Genomic DNA, 15,817 nt, shown 5'->3' with positions numbered 1-15,817 from the left:
CTCCAGTCAATCAATACACCTTTAAATAAGGAGGCTGTCATCAGCACCGTAAAAATCTCATGATGCTAATCCTCTCAGCAATCCCCCCACTATTTTATGTGCTGGGAATTATGATATGATGATGACATCTGGGGAGAAATTCTTAAGATCTGGTCATGACAGTGGAACACAGCTGAGCCACAAGTTGGTATGCTCCATGCTTTTCTGTATGTGCTCATTATCTGCAGAGACCTTTGTGTATCTGAAGGCAGTCAGGGAAGCCCACAGAGCATAGCTTTTCTCAAGCTTTCTCCATAAAACTAACATTTAGATCTATTATTCTCTTCCATTGTAAGAACTTGTTCAAGTACTCCAAATCTTCATTTAAAAGAAGAGTACAGGAATTAAAATCTAAGTCATCATTTGTAGTGGGACTATTTTCACATACGAAAGTCAACAACACACATCTCCAATAGAAAAGGACCAATAGCATCTCCTCCACAGTTTCCCTGGCATTTTCAGAGGTGTGTTTTAAGAATGCCTGCAAATAGCGTGATTTCATCTGCTGACATCAACAGACTCAGACAGGACCCATCAAACGTGGACCAGCTTCCATTTGCCTCTCCAGATCACCCTTCCCCCCACCCTTTCCCACTCTGCTCTTACACTATGTGGTTGGCTGAACAACCAGCTCTGCTCTTTGGTTTCGGCCAATGGGGGCCGTAACAGAGCACAGAGAGAGAAAAGGGAATGAGATTGGGGCATTTATCCCTTGGCTTCCTCCCCATGGGAGGAAGGCTGTATCCCTCCACAGGGAAGGATGCATCCTTCTCAAGGTAGCCTTCCTGACAAGACACAGTCCTCCCAGGTTCCTGCACTCACGCCCTTTGCTGATCCCATTAGGCCCTAGAGGTGGGAACAGGTCTGCAGTTACCAGCCCTGGGGGTACTGCACCATCGCTGGTATTGTCCTTACACCGTACCAACACAATTTCAATGTATTTAACCCTCTCAGATTATCCTGTGTGAGGATGTTACCTGTTTTCTTGTAGGGATTCTGATTCTCCACTCAGAACTTACAGTCCCTTTTACCTTTTGCAAATATTGCTGTCCTTTTTACCTTTTAAAAATATCACTATTGAATCATGCAAATGTTTTCCAGAACTGGAAGCTCATGGAGATGAATCAAAAATGAGAAAGACAGAATAAAAATGGAATTTAGGCACTTGTGGCTAAAGTCAAATGTAGCATCAATGTGCAACTGTAATCAAGATCTGCATTCAAATAACAAAAACACTTCCCTAACACCTACCTAATTCCAACTTTCTCTAGCATTGAGCTTTTATGTTCATATAAGTTTTGTGGATGGATAATCATTTTAGTCTATCAGTGACTGGGAACTTCAAACCATATCAGAAAGCGACATCAACCAAGAAAGCTTGAAAGAAATTGGGATTCTAATCTGGATTCCAAGTAGATAAAGGTCTTGCCATTTGGGTCCGAGAGCAATCTGTTCTTTGTTTTGGAGATCCTCCCAACTCCCAATTGCTTTGAAAGCTGTCAAGCAAGCACCATACAAATAATAGGATTATACCACCCTTTAGTAGTTTATTCTAGTTTTTAATAATATTAATTCTTGGAATTGTCATCATAAAAAGAACATTGCTCTAGACAGAGACCTGAAGAGGTTTCTAGACCCAGTTCCACCACACATTGTCTGGGTCATTCTACACAAGTTGCCCAACCTCTATGGGCCTCGGTTTTTTTCATGTATAAAATGAAGGTGGGTAGATGCAACTTCTCAAGGTTTTGTGTTTATTTTTTTTAAACCAAAGTATTACAACAAAGAGTAAATAAATTCTTATGGAACTTGGAGGCCATAGCCCAAAGTTGCTTTCCACAACCAAAAACTTCTTTGAAGTCTTGTATTTCAGATTAAAATTTTGAACTTTTTAAAAATTTATTCTCAAAGCAAAAAAGGTTTATTTTAATATAAAATGTTTTCACTTACTCACCAATACATATAAATCTTAAAAATGAGCTAACCCTTTATCCAGCTATTTTAGGAAGCTATTTCAGAGAAATGCTCTGTGTGTGTGCAAAGATTCATACACAGGAATGTTAAGTGTAGCACTTATCTATAGGATTGAAAAATGGGAAATATTGTAAATCCATTACTGGGCTAAATTCATTAGGGTACATCTACATTATACAGTCATTCCGTAATTCATTCTACTAAAAAGAATACATTGATATGGAAAAATATCCATGGGACATTTTTAGGTGAAGAAAGCAAGTCACAGAATAATATTTATTACAATCTTATTTGTATTTTTAAAACCTACAGAAAAGACATGTGCGTTTTTAAGTAATGTTTTTCTAAATATGCATGTTTGTCAAAGTACAGAAGAAAGGTCTGAATGGATCCCCATTGCATTGTTAAGAACAGCTACCTGTGGGGAGGGGAATAGGTTGGGAAGTTGTAAAGAAAGACCACTTTTTCACACTATGTAATTTTGTATTGTTTAAATATTTTTTCCCAAATATCTCATCTCACTGAATTTAAGATACCAATTATTTTAAGACTCAACCTTAGATTATGTACCACTAAGGGAAGAAAACTGCCAATAAAACTACCAGATACCATTCACTTTAAGATGTAACCCCATTTTAGATACATGGAAATGAGGGGTGTAGGCCCCTCATTCTAATATAGGACTTCCTAAATTTTTACACTATAGAAAAAAACTAACATCGGCACTCTGGGAAGATACAACATGTTTTATGTAGCAAATTTGTGGTTTTCACTTAACTAATAATTAAACATTACCATCATTGGTCTTTTCTTTTTTAAATCTAATGTCGACCTAGCCTTTTTTGATCTGTGTGATTTTATTCCTCACTCTACTCTGGTATCTAGCACTTCACAAAGGGCCCTGTGCACCGGGATAACAGAAATACTCTGTGCTTCCCTTCCTTACCGACTTCACCTTAATTCCATTCCTATATTCTTAGCATTACCCACATGATCAAATGTGAGATGACTTAGAAATCTGACAAGTAAGTTTTTAATTCCATTCCTTGGATCAATAGAGCCATTGTCAAATAAGCCCCAAGTCATTAATCTCTGGGACATCATTAGAAATCAGACACTATTAAGCTGTCGATAATGACTCTTTGAAAATAAACTGGGGAACTAATTCGTTTACTCTCTCTATTTTCGCATGACGTTCACCATATTTTTCTGTCTTGATGATAAAAATTTGCCTCCAACTCTTACTACATTCAAATAACATTTAGAGAATGATTGAGAGATTGGGCTACAGTAATGTAATTGCCCCTTTCATCTTTGTGGCCTTTCATTTTATCAGAGGAAAATTAAACACATCAGGCACAGTTACTCTTTGTAAAAGTAATGAATGCCTTTTAAAAAATAATGACTGTCTCCTATAATTTATTATATTCCTGTGGTTTTCCAATTGATTGATTATTGTTTTTTATTACACCCCAAAAGATAATAATGACGAACTGAAGAAAATTTCGTAAAGCAAGAAAACACCAAACAATAAACATTTTTGATGATTAAGCATCACAATAATCATAAAACAATTATTTAAACATATCTTTGGTTAACATTCTCCTAGTGTACTGCTAAGGCATCTTATTACCTTAGTCAAGAAGGAAAGAGAGAGATAATTTAAAGAACAAATACCTCTCCTCGATCATCAGTAAGAGTTAGGAGAAACTTACTTCTCAGACAGCTTTAGGCTTTTTTTTTTTCTTCCTTAGAGATGAGACTCAAGTGTTTCCAACTCAAATCGCTGTGGGCTAGAAGTGCACCGTGGGTATTGGCAAGCAAATGAGCAATACACAAAGCATCCTTTTATGGCTTCTGGAGTTAAAAATCTTAAATGAAATATCTTCATTTTCAAATACCCAGTCCTCTTAAAGATATGCACCACACACACCTTCCTCCTTCAAAGATTCTGAAAAGGCCAAACATCCAGATTCAAGGTCCAAATACTAACACGTTATTCAGTATGCACAAGACACCATGGTAATTGATCATTTCAAAAAAGCAAATGGCCTATGGTGGTATTTGCATCCCAACTGAAGAAACTGCTTATCAGCCAAGAGAGTAGAATTTTGGATATAAAGAAACATTACAGATTATCTAAGTCAAACCTCTTCGTTTTAGAGGAGAAATTGAGTATTAGAGCGATTAAATGACTTTAGCAGCCCACGATCACTGCTAATAAATGGCAAAGACCAAGACTTCCAACTCCTAATGTTCTTTGAATTATACTCTACCGACTCTTTTCTGAAACAAAATTCAACAAACTATTCACAAGGCCTTAGGAAATTAGTGTGTTCTTTTACTTGCCAATCTCTGTAATATTTTTGGAAATCACTGTCAAAAACCATGCAAATACTCTGAAAATAAACTAAAGTGTTTGGTGGAAACATCAAAACCTACAGAGAAAGGGACATGTTTAGTTCCCCCAAAGTATAAATATATTCATTATATGTATAATAATATCAGAAGACACATGTTTTAAGGGCTTTACACATGTTAACTAATTTAATCTTCAAAACCACCCAAGAAGCAAGTTCTATTGACACTTCAGAGATGTGGAAACTGAGGCACAGAAAATTTAAGAACTGTACCCAGGGCTGCAAACTAGGAAGGAGGACTTAATCCCTAGCAATTTTGTACTATCCCCTTTTATTCACAGCACTGTCACACTGTGTTACTGTTTCACAATACAAAGTACAAAAACATAAACTTGACATTTCCCTGGTTGATAGATACTCTTAGTAGAAGATAAAATTGTCAAAGTTTTACAGAGGTTAAAAAAGATTGAGAAACACTTTTAACTACAACTGTATCACTCACTGAACTTTTCAACAAATCTGCTAATACAATAGTAAAATTGGAGGTCAGATTCCTTTGCCTATATTATGCTCAAGCTAAAAAGAAGAACGAGTTACAGAGGAATAGGACAAAAAGGCAAAATAAGAGAATTATTCACAATCTATACAATCCAGCTGCTGAATAACTGACAGTTGCCAATATTCCAGTTATGATGCGTCTCTTTGATCAATTCTTCTGCACAGAAAGGCTGGAAACAAATTCAAAACATCCTGTTTTAAGTTTAAGCCATTTCAATATTTCTGAGAACAGATGCAGAAGAAAAAAATAGGATGTAGGAAGTACTCATACTGTAGCACCATTTCACAAGAGAGAAAAATATGTATTACTAACACTACACACTTATGTTTTTAGAAAAATACATACATGTAGAGCAAGAACAAATATTTGTCTCCTTAGATCTCAAAAACAATCACGTGAGCTTTCTGAGCCATCTTCCTTTACGCATACCCATAAGTACAGTAAAAAGGGCCACACAGTTTTATCTTAGATCCACACTTTTCAAAGTTTTAAAAAGTTGAAAGTTCAAGGCATAAAAATCGACAACTCCCAATCTGTTTGCCATTATTTTATATCAACGGTAAACTTCCTGGACTTTACACACGAAGCAGTGGCCTACGAATGCCCTATCCTCAATAAGTGAGGTCACAGGCATTTAAACATCTTGTCATTGACAGTGTGGGAGGTTGAGTTGCTGCTGTTTTAAAGTCCGTTTGGCCTGATGCAACCACAGAAAAGGCACCTAACGTGTTTCCCCGAAAATAAGACATAGCCGGACCATCAGCTCTAATGCATCTTTTAGAGCAAAAATTAATATAAGACCTGGTATTTGTTATATTGTATTATATTATATTATATTATACCTGGTCTTATAGTAAAATAAGACTAGGTCTTATATTAATTTTTGCCCCAAAAGATGCATTAGAGCTGATGGTCCAGCTAGGTCTTATTTGGGGGGAAACACGGTAATTCAGCCTTATTGAGATAAGAAAACAGAGTCTACAGAGATCTCTTCGTATAGTTTTTAACTTAGCTTCATGAATATCTGAGCTCATGACTTGATTATTGTAAAAGACGAGTAGGAAAGGGAAGAGAGAGAACAAAAAATGATAACCAGTCCTGTTATGCCTTCTTGTCCTCGGGTGGCTCAGTTTACCTCGGTGTGGGATATGACAGGGAGGTGGTCAATACAATGAAGAGAACTATCCACAAGGGAATACGATTCTAGCTGAAATCTGATAGAAAAGGAAGGACTAAGGCAATGGGATGCCTCCCCACCATCACCGCAAAAGCATATGGTTTCATAGTTATTGCTGACCTTCCTACAGAACATCTTGTACCACAGAATAACTGGAGAGGCAAATTCATGGGTTCTGATAAGATTTGAGAAATTTCTCTCTTTAGCTCTATGACAATTACATCTAGAAATCATTTCAATATATATTTTAGGAAACCATCGTTGCTAAGAATTGATTGGATGAAGAGAAGTTTCTGTTCATCGTTTACTTAGACTCTGGACAAACACCAAAATCACTCAACTTAGTACACAACTTGATTTTCTCAGTCGAATTTCTTACACAAACCACAAGCAGCGTTTTGTTTTCCTCTCCGGCCTGTGATGCCAACATCCAGACCTTGGATTCCTTTACAGAACAGACCTCATTCTCTAGAAATAGTCCACAAAGACTCTCTAGCCCCAGAAGGGATCCTCTAATGTACCATTAAGACCTCTGGTCTTCTCGTTTCCAAAAGGAATTTAATCCTTAATATCCCTAGAGTGTGTTTCTGAAGGTCCCTAAACACACAAAGCCTTCTGTTCTAAGTTTATTCTCCTCCCTAGCAAGCCCAAGAACATATCTCCCTACCTAAAGCAACTTTATCATACCTTTGAAAGTAGCAATCCTTTATTCTCTTGTGGATGTGTTGCCTTTCAACCCTCTCGGTATCTTTCTTTATGTCAAAAACAGTTGATTTTCCTTCTCCAAAAACTCTATGGCAGAAATCTCCCACTTAGCATTAACCATCAATTAGCAAAGCATGGGGCATGTCTATATATGAATGTGTGTTAGTGTATGTGGATATTTAGTGTGTAAGTGCGTACCGGTGCATAAACATTTGGGTAAACATGCATAGTTACATAGCTTATAGGAAATGAATAGTTTAAATAATTAACAGATAGTTATAATAAAGTACAGGTACATACAAATTTAAACATATACACACACATTACTATAGTTTGTAAAATTGAACTCTGCTTTAACTTTTACATCTATAAGATTGCTGAAAGTATTAAATTTATTATGGCTCCTTTCCTAGGATTGAAAACACTGCAAAAGGTATTTTACTCCTTAGTAAATGCCCTGAATTATGATCTGATCATCTTTTTCATCGAAAAAATCAGATCTTTCCCCCTAAATACTTTAGAATTTAAGCATTTGGAAGTGGAAGAAATTGTATCAGAGAATCAACTATTAATTCTATATGCAGCTAACCCTGGCTTCACTTTACCAAATATTCCAAGAATCTGTATTTCATTTAAATTGCCCCAAATTCCAGAAGCTCCATGTAGAAGCTTTAAATTTTGCAAAGCATCTCTTGCACAGGCCATTCTAGTCCCCGTGTGCTCAATATTTTGTCAAGTGAAAACAGCATTTCATAGAAACACAACATGCAGTAGCAGGTTTAGAATGACATATGTGCATTGATAGTCTAAAAGGATACATAGCAATAGTTAACCGGGATTATCTCTGGGAGGATTCTAAGGAACTTTAGAAAAAGTTCCTTATCTGCTTCTTCCATTTTATCCCTATAAAATCATCCCTCCTATCGTCTGCGTAACAAGCCTCCAGTATGAAAAAAGAATCTACTCTTATAATGATTCCACAAACGTCAAAATACCCAATTATGAAACGTGTGTACAAGGAACAGGTCTATCAAAACAACAGGTTATGAAACAAGGAACAGGTCTATCAAAATCTATTGTGATTCAGATAAAAAAAATGCATAATGCATAATGGGGGCTCAGTCAGTGAACCGCTTGTTGGCCACCAAGACCTGTGTGAAGACCCAGTGGGGTCAGTGGAAGAGGAAAGGGACGACCCTCACACAGAAGAGACCATGTAGTGAGATTCTGTGCGCATAATCGATTGTAACAGGCCTGGTCTAGGTATGGACTCATTCCGGAGCACACACCCCGATCCCTGTCAAGGTAACACAAGGGGTAATGTGGCATGCGTGAAATCTCCTGTTCCTACGTAGAACCTTGCTGTGGGGGCCCTGAAGGAACTTTTAGGCTTCCTTGTAATTCTGAATGAAGCTGACACTTAATGACCCTCCTAGAAACCAGAGCAGAAGTTAATGGACTTTCCCAAAAAGGCTCTATAGGACTCACGAACCCAGACTCAAGTGTATTCTAACACGGCCCTTATTCCTTTCCCTTTATATATACAGTACATAAAATACAGAGGTTGTAAGTCAAAATCAAGGGTGCCGGAAGTATACGATCTACCTCTGGACCAGATTCTTAAGAAAAACGTCCCATCACGGTACCAAAATATCTCTCATACTGCGGGGGTGTAAGGTGCTAACTGTGGCTAATAATGCTTTATTCTTATTCCGAATAAAATAGTCCCTAGGCAAGATGAGCTTATTACAGTCTTACTGGGTGAACACACTGAATGTAACCACTTATCACATGTTAAACCCCACACACCCCACAGAGACATTTTCCACAGCACAGAACGGTAGACATATTCAGATGGCTCCCCGACCCCCCAAAGGAAGTGCCGTCCTCAGCTTTTAGTGCCTGTATATTCTCGGACTGCAGCTGACCCTCTGAGACAAGCCTCTCCACGCCTATCCACCGGACCTGTTCTGAGAGCTTTCCTTCCGTCTGGGCAACCCCCCACACTTACAGCCATAAATGCATTGGCACTGAGAAAGACTGCTGGGGATGTGGCACTCCAGGTGTGGCTTTATTTTTCACTTCACCGGGTCAGCTATTTAGGCCTAGTCTTCTCCACTGGCTTGAAGCTTTGTTCACACCATCTTGGGTAACACATCACATTATTCTTCCTTATAAAAACAAATAAACTCAAATAAGCATTCAGAGTCAGTTCACCCCTCCGAACACCTCTGCCTTCCCCTCTGATTTATGTGACACGCTTTCGAGCCCACCCTTCCGAAAGCCTCCCATACTTTCGACGGAGGATCAGCCAGATGCCTGTCTTCATTCCTTGGGTTTCCCACCTTCCTCGCCTCCACAGATGTGCAGAGCCTGGAGGAGCTCAGCCTGCTGGCCACCACTGAGTCACAGGAGCTCAGCACTGCAGTATCTAGCACTACCTGCCATCCACGACCATCCCTGAGGCAGGTCACTGCACACTTCCCACCCTACAGAAAGGCTCGGCCGTCCTGTGAGGCTGGACCAAAAGGAAAAAATATATATTTTCATACTTATACTGGCTCCTTGCTGAAACAGTGTTTTAGAAATTTATACAGTTCTGGAGAACAAGGTGCTGGATACATTAGTTCCTAGCTGACTCTGTTCATAGCAGCTGGTTTCTAAAATAACCGGTTATTCTAAGATAACTCCACCAATCCACTTAAGGGCAACACAGTGCTGAATGGTAGAGAATTAAAAGTTACAATTCACTGAAGTCATCCCATGTTTCATAAATGAGCATGTGGAAAGAAGGGGCATGAGGAAGCAGCAGGCCTCCTGACAAACCCAGCCAGGGCAGCTGCTCTACGGAACTCCTATACGTGGCGTTTTCCACCCTCCTACCCGCTTGCCAAGTGCGGACCTTCTCTATTTCAGCCACCCCTGTTTCTGACTACAGCCCCTTGCAGTAAACTAACAGTCTGACCATTTACGAGCACGTTGGGCAACATGCAGAGAGACTTTGTGGAAACAGAGTTAGAGTTAGAGCTAATACACCGACGGGGAAGAAAAATGAAATGCCTTATCAGAACACAGGATGTCTATCTTTCATGGATAGCACATCCTTTGATACATATGTCTGCACTGACGTATTTCATCGGGGGTTTGTTGTTGTTGTTGTTATAATCTGTTTATTTGGCGGTTTAGCCAGAGAACCTTATATAACACCCTCCTGCTTCAGATGGAGCAACATGTATGGCATTGCACACATCCAGACTCCCCACAGCAGGTCCCATTAGCTACCCGAATTATTTTCCCCTGCATGGTTTCTATATAATTGATTAAAATGAAAGAACCACTAGTAGCAATAGTAAAAGAAAGAGTCAGGAATCAGCTTTACCCTCTACTCAAAAGCTAGCATTCTGATGGTATGATTTAGGGGATTTCAGAAAACCATTTTCAAGCGGATTTTCATAGATTACGTGAGCCTGACCTGTGGAGGGAAAGGAGTCCAGTTTTCTGAGGCAGCACACACGTGAGCCTACTCCAGTCCTCCAGGGTAGAGTGCAGGAACACTACCTCTGCCTCTGCACTGGGGTCTTGTACGACCACAACCTTTGCATCTGATTTCCTTAACAAAGAAGCAGTAGATCTGCACCGCTTGTATGGCCAGAAACCACATAATACAGCTACAGCTGGGGAACTTCCATTCATGCCAGCTCAGTAAACAATGTGTATTATATAATGAATGAGCCTTTTCTATAAACCCTGCTGCTGGGAAACACAGGCACTTTCTGCATAGTTTAAACTGATCTACAAGGTGCAGTTAGTTACCCCAGGTGAGATCAAATGTGGACCAAGTAATGTACAAATCCGAACAGCTTACACTCCTAGATGCATTTGCTATCACCCTAATTTCTTTTTGGCCAGACAAGAAATTATATAATGAAGAATTGTTTCCGTTCACGCTAAACTATACAGAGAACATTGACCGAGCAGCCAGTAAGCACCTGAAAGATGTTCGCTTTCAGCTCCATGTTCCCTGCGTTGCCTAAGAAGTGTGTGGGGGGGGGTCGGGGGGGAGGGTTAGTGGGAGGAGGAACAGGAGGGAGAGGGAATCAGCCATCTCTGAAAATACTTACAGCCTCCGAGTCTTCAATTCCATGCAGATACAGATTGTCATACATGGAGGTCTGATAATCCCGAGCACCTCTTTCAAGGCAAAAACAAAACTGCTACAGAAGCCACAGCTAGAGCCAAAAGATAGAAAAGGCCTGTTTGGAAGAACTGCGCCTGCCTTATCAATTCCTGTGGGTTTACCAGGCACGATGCTATTCACTCACATCACAGAGGGTGAGGTTATCCCCAGAGGCAGTTCAGACCTGGCATTTTATCTGCCTTCCCAATACAGAGCATAAAAAAGCAAAACCCTTCCTCAGCCACAGACTGGTGACTGAGCTAGGAAAGCGGCCTCTGATTGGCTCGGCTTCCCTGCTTCAGTCAGCTGAAGAGCGTTCCCTGGGAGAGTGGAGCGCGACTGGAGCATCCTACCCAGCAAAGAGCTGCTTCCTGTTTCGCCCGTACTGTGTAGTTCTGCAATAAACACTTATCAATATCTCAAAGGCTGCTTGGAATGTCTGGAAAGGCAGACTACTGACTACTCTAAACACAACTGCTCATCTTAATTAAATTCACAATTGGAGGGAGGTAGGGGAGTGAAGGAGAAATTTTATTTTCAGAGAATACTGTGTAAAGACAGGCAAATAGATACTAATCTCCACCCAACATGTGTACTTAGCAGATGCAATTTAAAATTTTTTTTTAAAAAAAAAAAAGGTAAAAAAATGGATAGAATAAACAGATGGTAAGATTTCTTGTGGGAATTTCTACTGTAAAATTTTTCAATATTCTCGCTGAAGTCTCTCTGCCTCACTGGCAAGAAAATACTTCTGTAACCCAATCAGTGAAGTTTGAAAAAGAAGCCCAAAGCTCTCAAAAGCCTTTATTTAGATGCAAAATTTTTAATGTCTCTTTAATTTTTAAACAACCTTTAAGCAACGGCCAATATTTTACCTTAAATCCTTTATCCCCTTTTTAATTTTTGGACCTTTAGTTTCCTAAAAAGGCATTGATCTTTTCCCAAAAATCCAAACAGGGAAGTCCTACTCCCTCCCTCTGCTCCTGTCACACCACAGCTCAGTCTGACCCAGGACAGGTCCCACACTGGAGCGTACTTAGATACTTACAGCTTTCTGGTCAACCAATAAAGTACTGCAGCTTTGCAACAGGAGAGCTCTATAACTTACTCTAAAAGAACCAGCTATGTTTGAAAAAAAGAAGGTGGTGAGGGGCAAAGAGCACAAGATAGAGAAGCTGAATGACTCACTGGGGTAAACAATGACCCAGAAACTCTGAGGATCTGAGTCCAGTATCAGCTTCACCACTTACTGGTTGGATGGCTGGACCAATCACCACTCTACAGGCTTTAGTTTCTTCACCTGCCAAATTGAGGTAAAAAATAACTCAGAGAAGGAACTTTGCAAATCTAAAGTGCAACATAAACACTTACCAATGACAACCCTGCTTTGTCAGCTGGAAGGCACTGGCTACAGCTCCTGAGCTGTCAGCCCAGGAAAAACTGGCTGGCCCTGGACCTAGGAAATGATGCCTGTCCTTCCAGCCAGTATCTCTGAAAAGTGTAACTTCTAAAGGAACAAGGTCGGGTCACAAAAAGCAACACCAGAGCTACACCTGCTGAGCAGAGCACAGTTCTTCCAGGGCTACAATGATCCAGTAATGTCTTTCAATCCCAGTTGCACACCTTAGGAATAGCACCACTACTTAGTCGCTTTCAAATTGAAATGACGGCAAGGGGACTCATCAGTCCTTTAGAACCCCAGATGGTAGGGTTCATATAGGATGCCATCTGTGCCTACACGGAGGGAGAACGGCAAAAGAGGAGGGGTGCAATCGGCAGGAGTCCACAGAAAGAAACCCAGTGCCAGCTCTACCTGCTGACAACTGTGTGTCACGCAAGTCACGCCCCAGGCTGAACCTCAGCTCTCCCCTTCATAACGCGAGAGGACCGGGTCAAAGGATTTGTAAGCTCAAATCCCTGTATGCCATTCTGTTATTTTTAATACCTCTATAACTATATAGCCATGTGCTATTTTAGTCAGAATCTACAGAAAATGGAAGCAAGAGGGTCTTTTTTCTCCTTCCGGTTTCCACATCATTTCCTTCCTTTACCACTTCAATTGAGAGTATGGATACTTCCTGAGTGTCTCTAAATGGAAATCCTGATTGGGGAGGAAGAGAAGCAGTTCACTTGCATAATTCACCAAGATGAGAGAAGCTGCTCCCTACTGGGAAAACTGTACATGGCTCGATTCTTCTCCTGTGCTTTCCTGCTTCAAAGTGGTCCCGATAGCTAATGTGAGGGTTTAAAGGAAGTTTTTAAAGAACAGGGGCTCATTTTTTTTCGGGGGCTCATTTTGTGATAAACTAATGCATTGCAGTAAACCAGTCTGACTCCGAGTGGGATGCCGGGAGGAAGGCAGTGGATCCAGCACAGTGGCCTGTCGTTACTCCCTGCAACCCTGCACCCCAGCCCTCAGACTGAGAACCGATGTGAAACGTGGGCAGGCTGCCTCGGCCTGCTCCCCAGGAGGTGAGAAAGATGCTGGACTCAGAATCACGAGTTGTTGGAGATGGGAGAACCCCAGAGGTCACCTAATCCAGCCCTCATTTTAATATGCAGAATGATTAAATTCCTGTATTCAAAGCCATAATTTTCTATAGTTGAATGTTCCTTCCTACTCCCTTTTTGACGGGGTCTTCAAGACAAGGGATGAGGAGCAGTGGATGTGTTCCCAGGAGAAATTTGGTAAAACAGAAGGAGGTCACTTTGGTTGTGGGAGGATCTATGGTTTCCCACGCCTTTCATTCTAAAAATGGTCTAATTACGAGTCATGTGGTCACCCACAAGCTGATAAATGAAAATCAACTAATAGATTGGAGAGTCTGCCCCTAGCATTGGGACCTACACAGAATGAGCACTGTACTTGCAAATTACCTAAAGGCTTCAATTCCATACTCAGGCTGGTCCCAGAGTTCCAGAGGAACCCTAGTGAGAGACTCAGTCTGGACTTCCCCAGAGGAACTTTGAGGAGTTCCCAGAAAAATGAACTTAGAATTCCAAGAGGATCTTGGAACTGACCATCTCTGTCCCACTATTCTCTGAACTGAAAGTTGGGAGACAAGTAGTGAGAGGACCCTGGGAACTTTCTGGGACTTTTCAGATGAGAAGGTCTCGGGATTCCAGCAGGTCCAAGTTCTGAGGGCCAAATTTCCAGGGTGTCATAATTCACTGCAGCAAGAGGTGAAAAGTAGCTAAGGGCTCGGCCGCCTCTTACGTTTGACTTTAAGAGTTCTCCAGGGACGTGATTGGTTGAGAAGATGAAAGATAAACTACCCTCTCCCCTGGTCTACTTCTCTTCCCGGAGGTTTCAATGAGAACAAGTCTGAAAGCCTTGTGGCTTATCTTGTGTTTGTGTTTCCCAGTAACCCACACACCTCGCATCACTGAGTAGCCTCCAAAACCACATAGCCCCGAAATGACTGCCTCCGATTTTGAGGTTGCTCTGCTGACTCTGTTTCTGACCCACTTCCTTTCAAGTCATCTCTCGTTATGATCAACATGTCAAGTCAAAAACCCTATGAGAAGGCATTGCCTGTATGATTCTGTTATACATTCATTACACATGATTCTTGGTGGGGCGGTTTTTCTCACTATTTGACAAAGGCCTCCACGGAGCTCAGTTCAGCAGAGGAAATGGTATGGTCCTCAACCAATCAGAAAAGCTCTCTTACGTATCTCATGGGATTACTACTTTCAGTTAGTTTTTGTCGGCTTCAAATGTAGGGACAAGGAGTTGCTTTCCTTTACCTGGACGGGGCTTTGTGGTACAGCAAACCCATGGAATTGACAGTGGGATACAAAGAACAAGCAATCCTTTTTTCCATTTGTTTGGAAAGGGAGAAGAGGCGGAGAAAAGTCAAGAGTGTGCTGATCAGCTGTGAGTTTTAGACAGCCACGATCAAGACAATGGTGTCGATTTGGAAGTTAAAGGAAACCTGATTATCCAATTTTCCACCCAGGTTTCTCTGGAATTTAACTTTTCTAAGCCAGTGTAGTTATGGGTTCTACAGCAAGACTCTGCAAGGTCAGGATGAATTAGAACACAAGTCAAAGCCTTGGCTTGCCAATTCAGCTACAGGCATTATTTTGCTCTTTGTTTTTGTTGAAATTTTGCTAAGTGACCACAGTGTGCTAGATGATTTTTCTCCCTCTTCTGCTCTGCAAGAGCTAATCCACTCGTGCGTTCGCCTGTAGAAATGTGTGTGGCATCGCAGGCTTTGATATTGTAACCCACTTCCTCCCTGATGTGTTTTAGACAGGTGGCGGCCGCAGGGTAAAGAAATGAGAACAAAATAAAGCACTACAGATGATCGATTCCTCTTTCAGTCGTCCTCCGAGTTTGAACGTAGACCTCACTACCTAGGCAGGCGGGTCCTTGCGTCTCTCTGCGCCTCATCCATAACATGGAGATAAGAGTTCTAGATTTAAAGGAGTTAATATATGAAAGGGACATAGAAAGTCCTTGGCACACAGAAAGCAGAGGAAGAATCAGCGTTTCTTTAAGGGAAGTAGTATGGAATTGGGGCCACTACATCGCCCACCTCCATGGGCAGCCCCCACACTGCCATCGGTGTGACTGGTACCCCCGGCGTGGTGTATTGGGAATACTATGCAGCAGGGTGGTTAAGGGTCCAGAGCAGGGTGGCTCTGGAGCCAGATGCGCACACAGCCCCGTTATGTCACTTCCCAGCTGAATAACACTCGGCAAGCTATGCTGCCTCTCTGTGCCTCCACTTCCTTATTTATAAAATGAGGGCTATCCCAAGATTATTGTGCAGATTGAAAGCCTTGACAGAAGAAAGGGCTCAGAACGGTGCCTGGCA

The 15,817-nt window shown here is 41.1% G+C and overlaps 1 protein-coding gene across 4 annotated transcripts in view; it reads right to left on the bottom strand.

The window, feature by feature from the left end:
- The window catches only part of CACNB4 (calcium voltage-gated channel auxiliary subunit beta 4), a 225,878-nt gene that overhangs the window by 115,386 nt on the left and 94,675 nt on the right, over nt 1-15,817 (bottom strand). The window contains exons 1-2 of one of the 4 annotated variants that reach the window (XM_033112165.1): nt 10,936-11,243; nt 8,826-8,985 (exon numbers count right to left, since the gene is read on the bottom strand). The exons of 2 other annotated variants lie outside the window; for them this stretch is intronic. In XM_033112165.1, coding sequence (XP_032968056.1) covers nt 8,826-8,831 — 6 coding nt within the window. In that variant the 5' untranslated portion in view covers nt 8,832-8,985; nt 10,936-11,243. Of the gene's footprint in view, nt 1-8,825; nt 8,986-10,935; nt 11,244-15,817 lie in introns of those variants that run through there. One more of the 4 variants, XM_033112164.1, reaches the window with a different exon arrangement.

Source organism: Rhinolophus ferrumequinum, chromosome 8, assembly GCF_004115265.2.
Source record: "Rhinolophus ferrumequinum isolate MPI-CBG mRhiFer1 chromosome 8, mRhiFer1_v1.p, whole genome shotgun sequence".
Taxonomy (NCBI): domain Eukaryota; kingdom Metazoa; phylum Chordata; class Mammalia; order Chiroptera; family Rhinolophidae; genus Rhinolophus; species Rhinolophus ferrumequinum.
The sequence above is the reverse complement of the archived record's forward strand: the minus strand, read 5'-3'. Positions and strand labels throughout refer to the sequence as shown.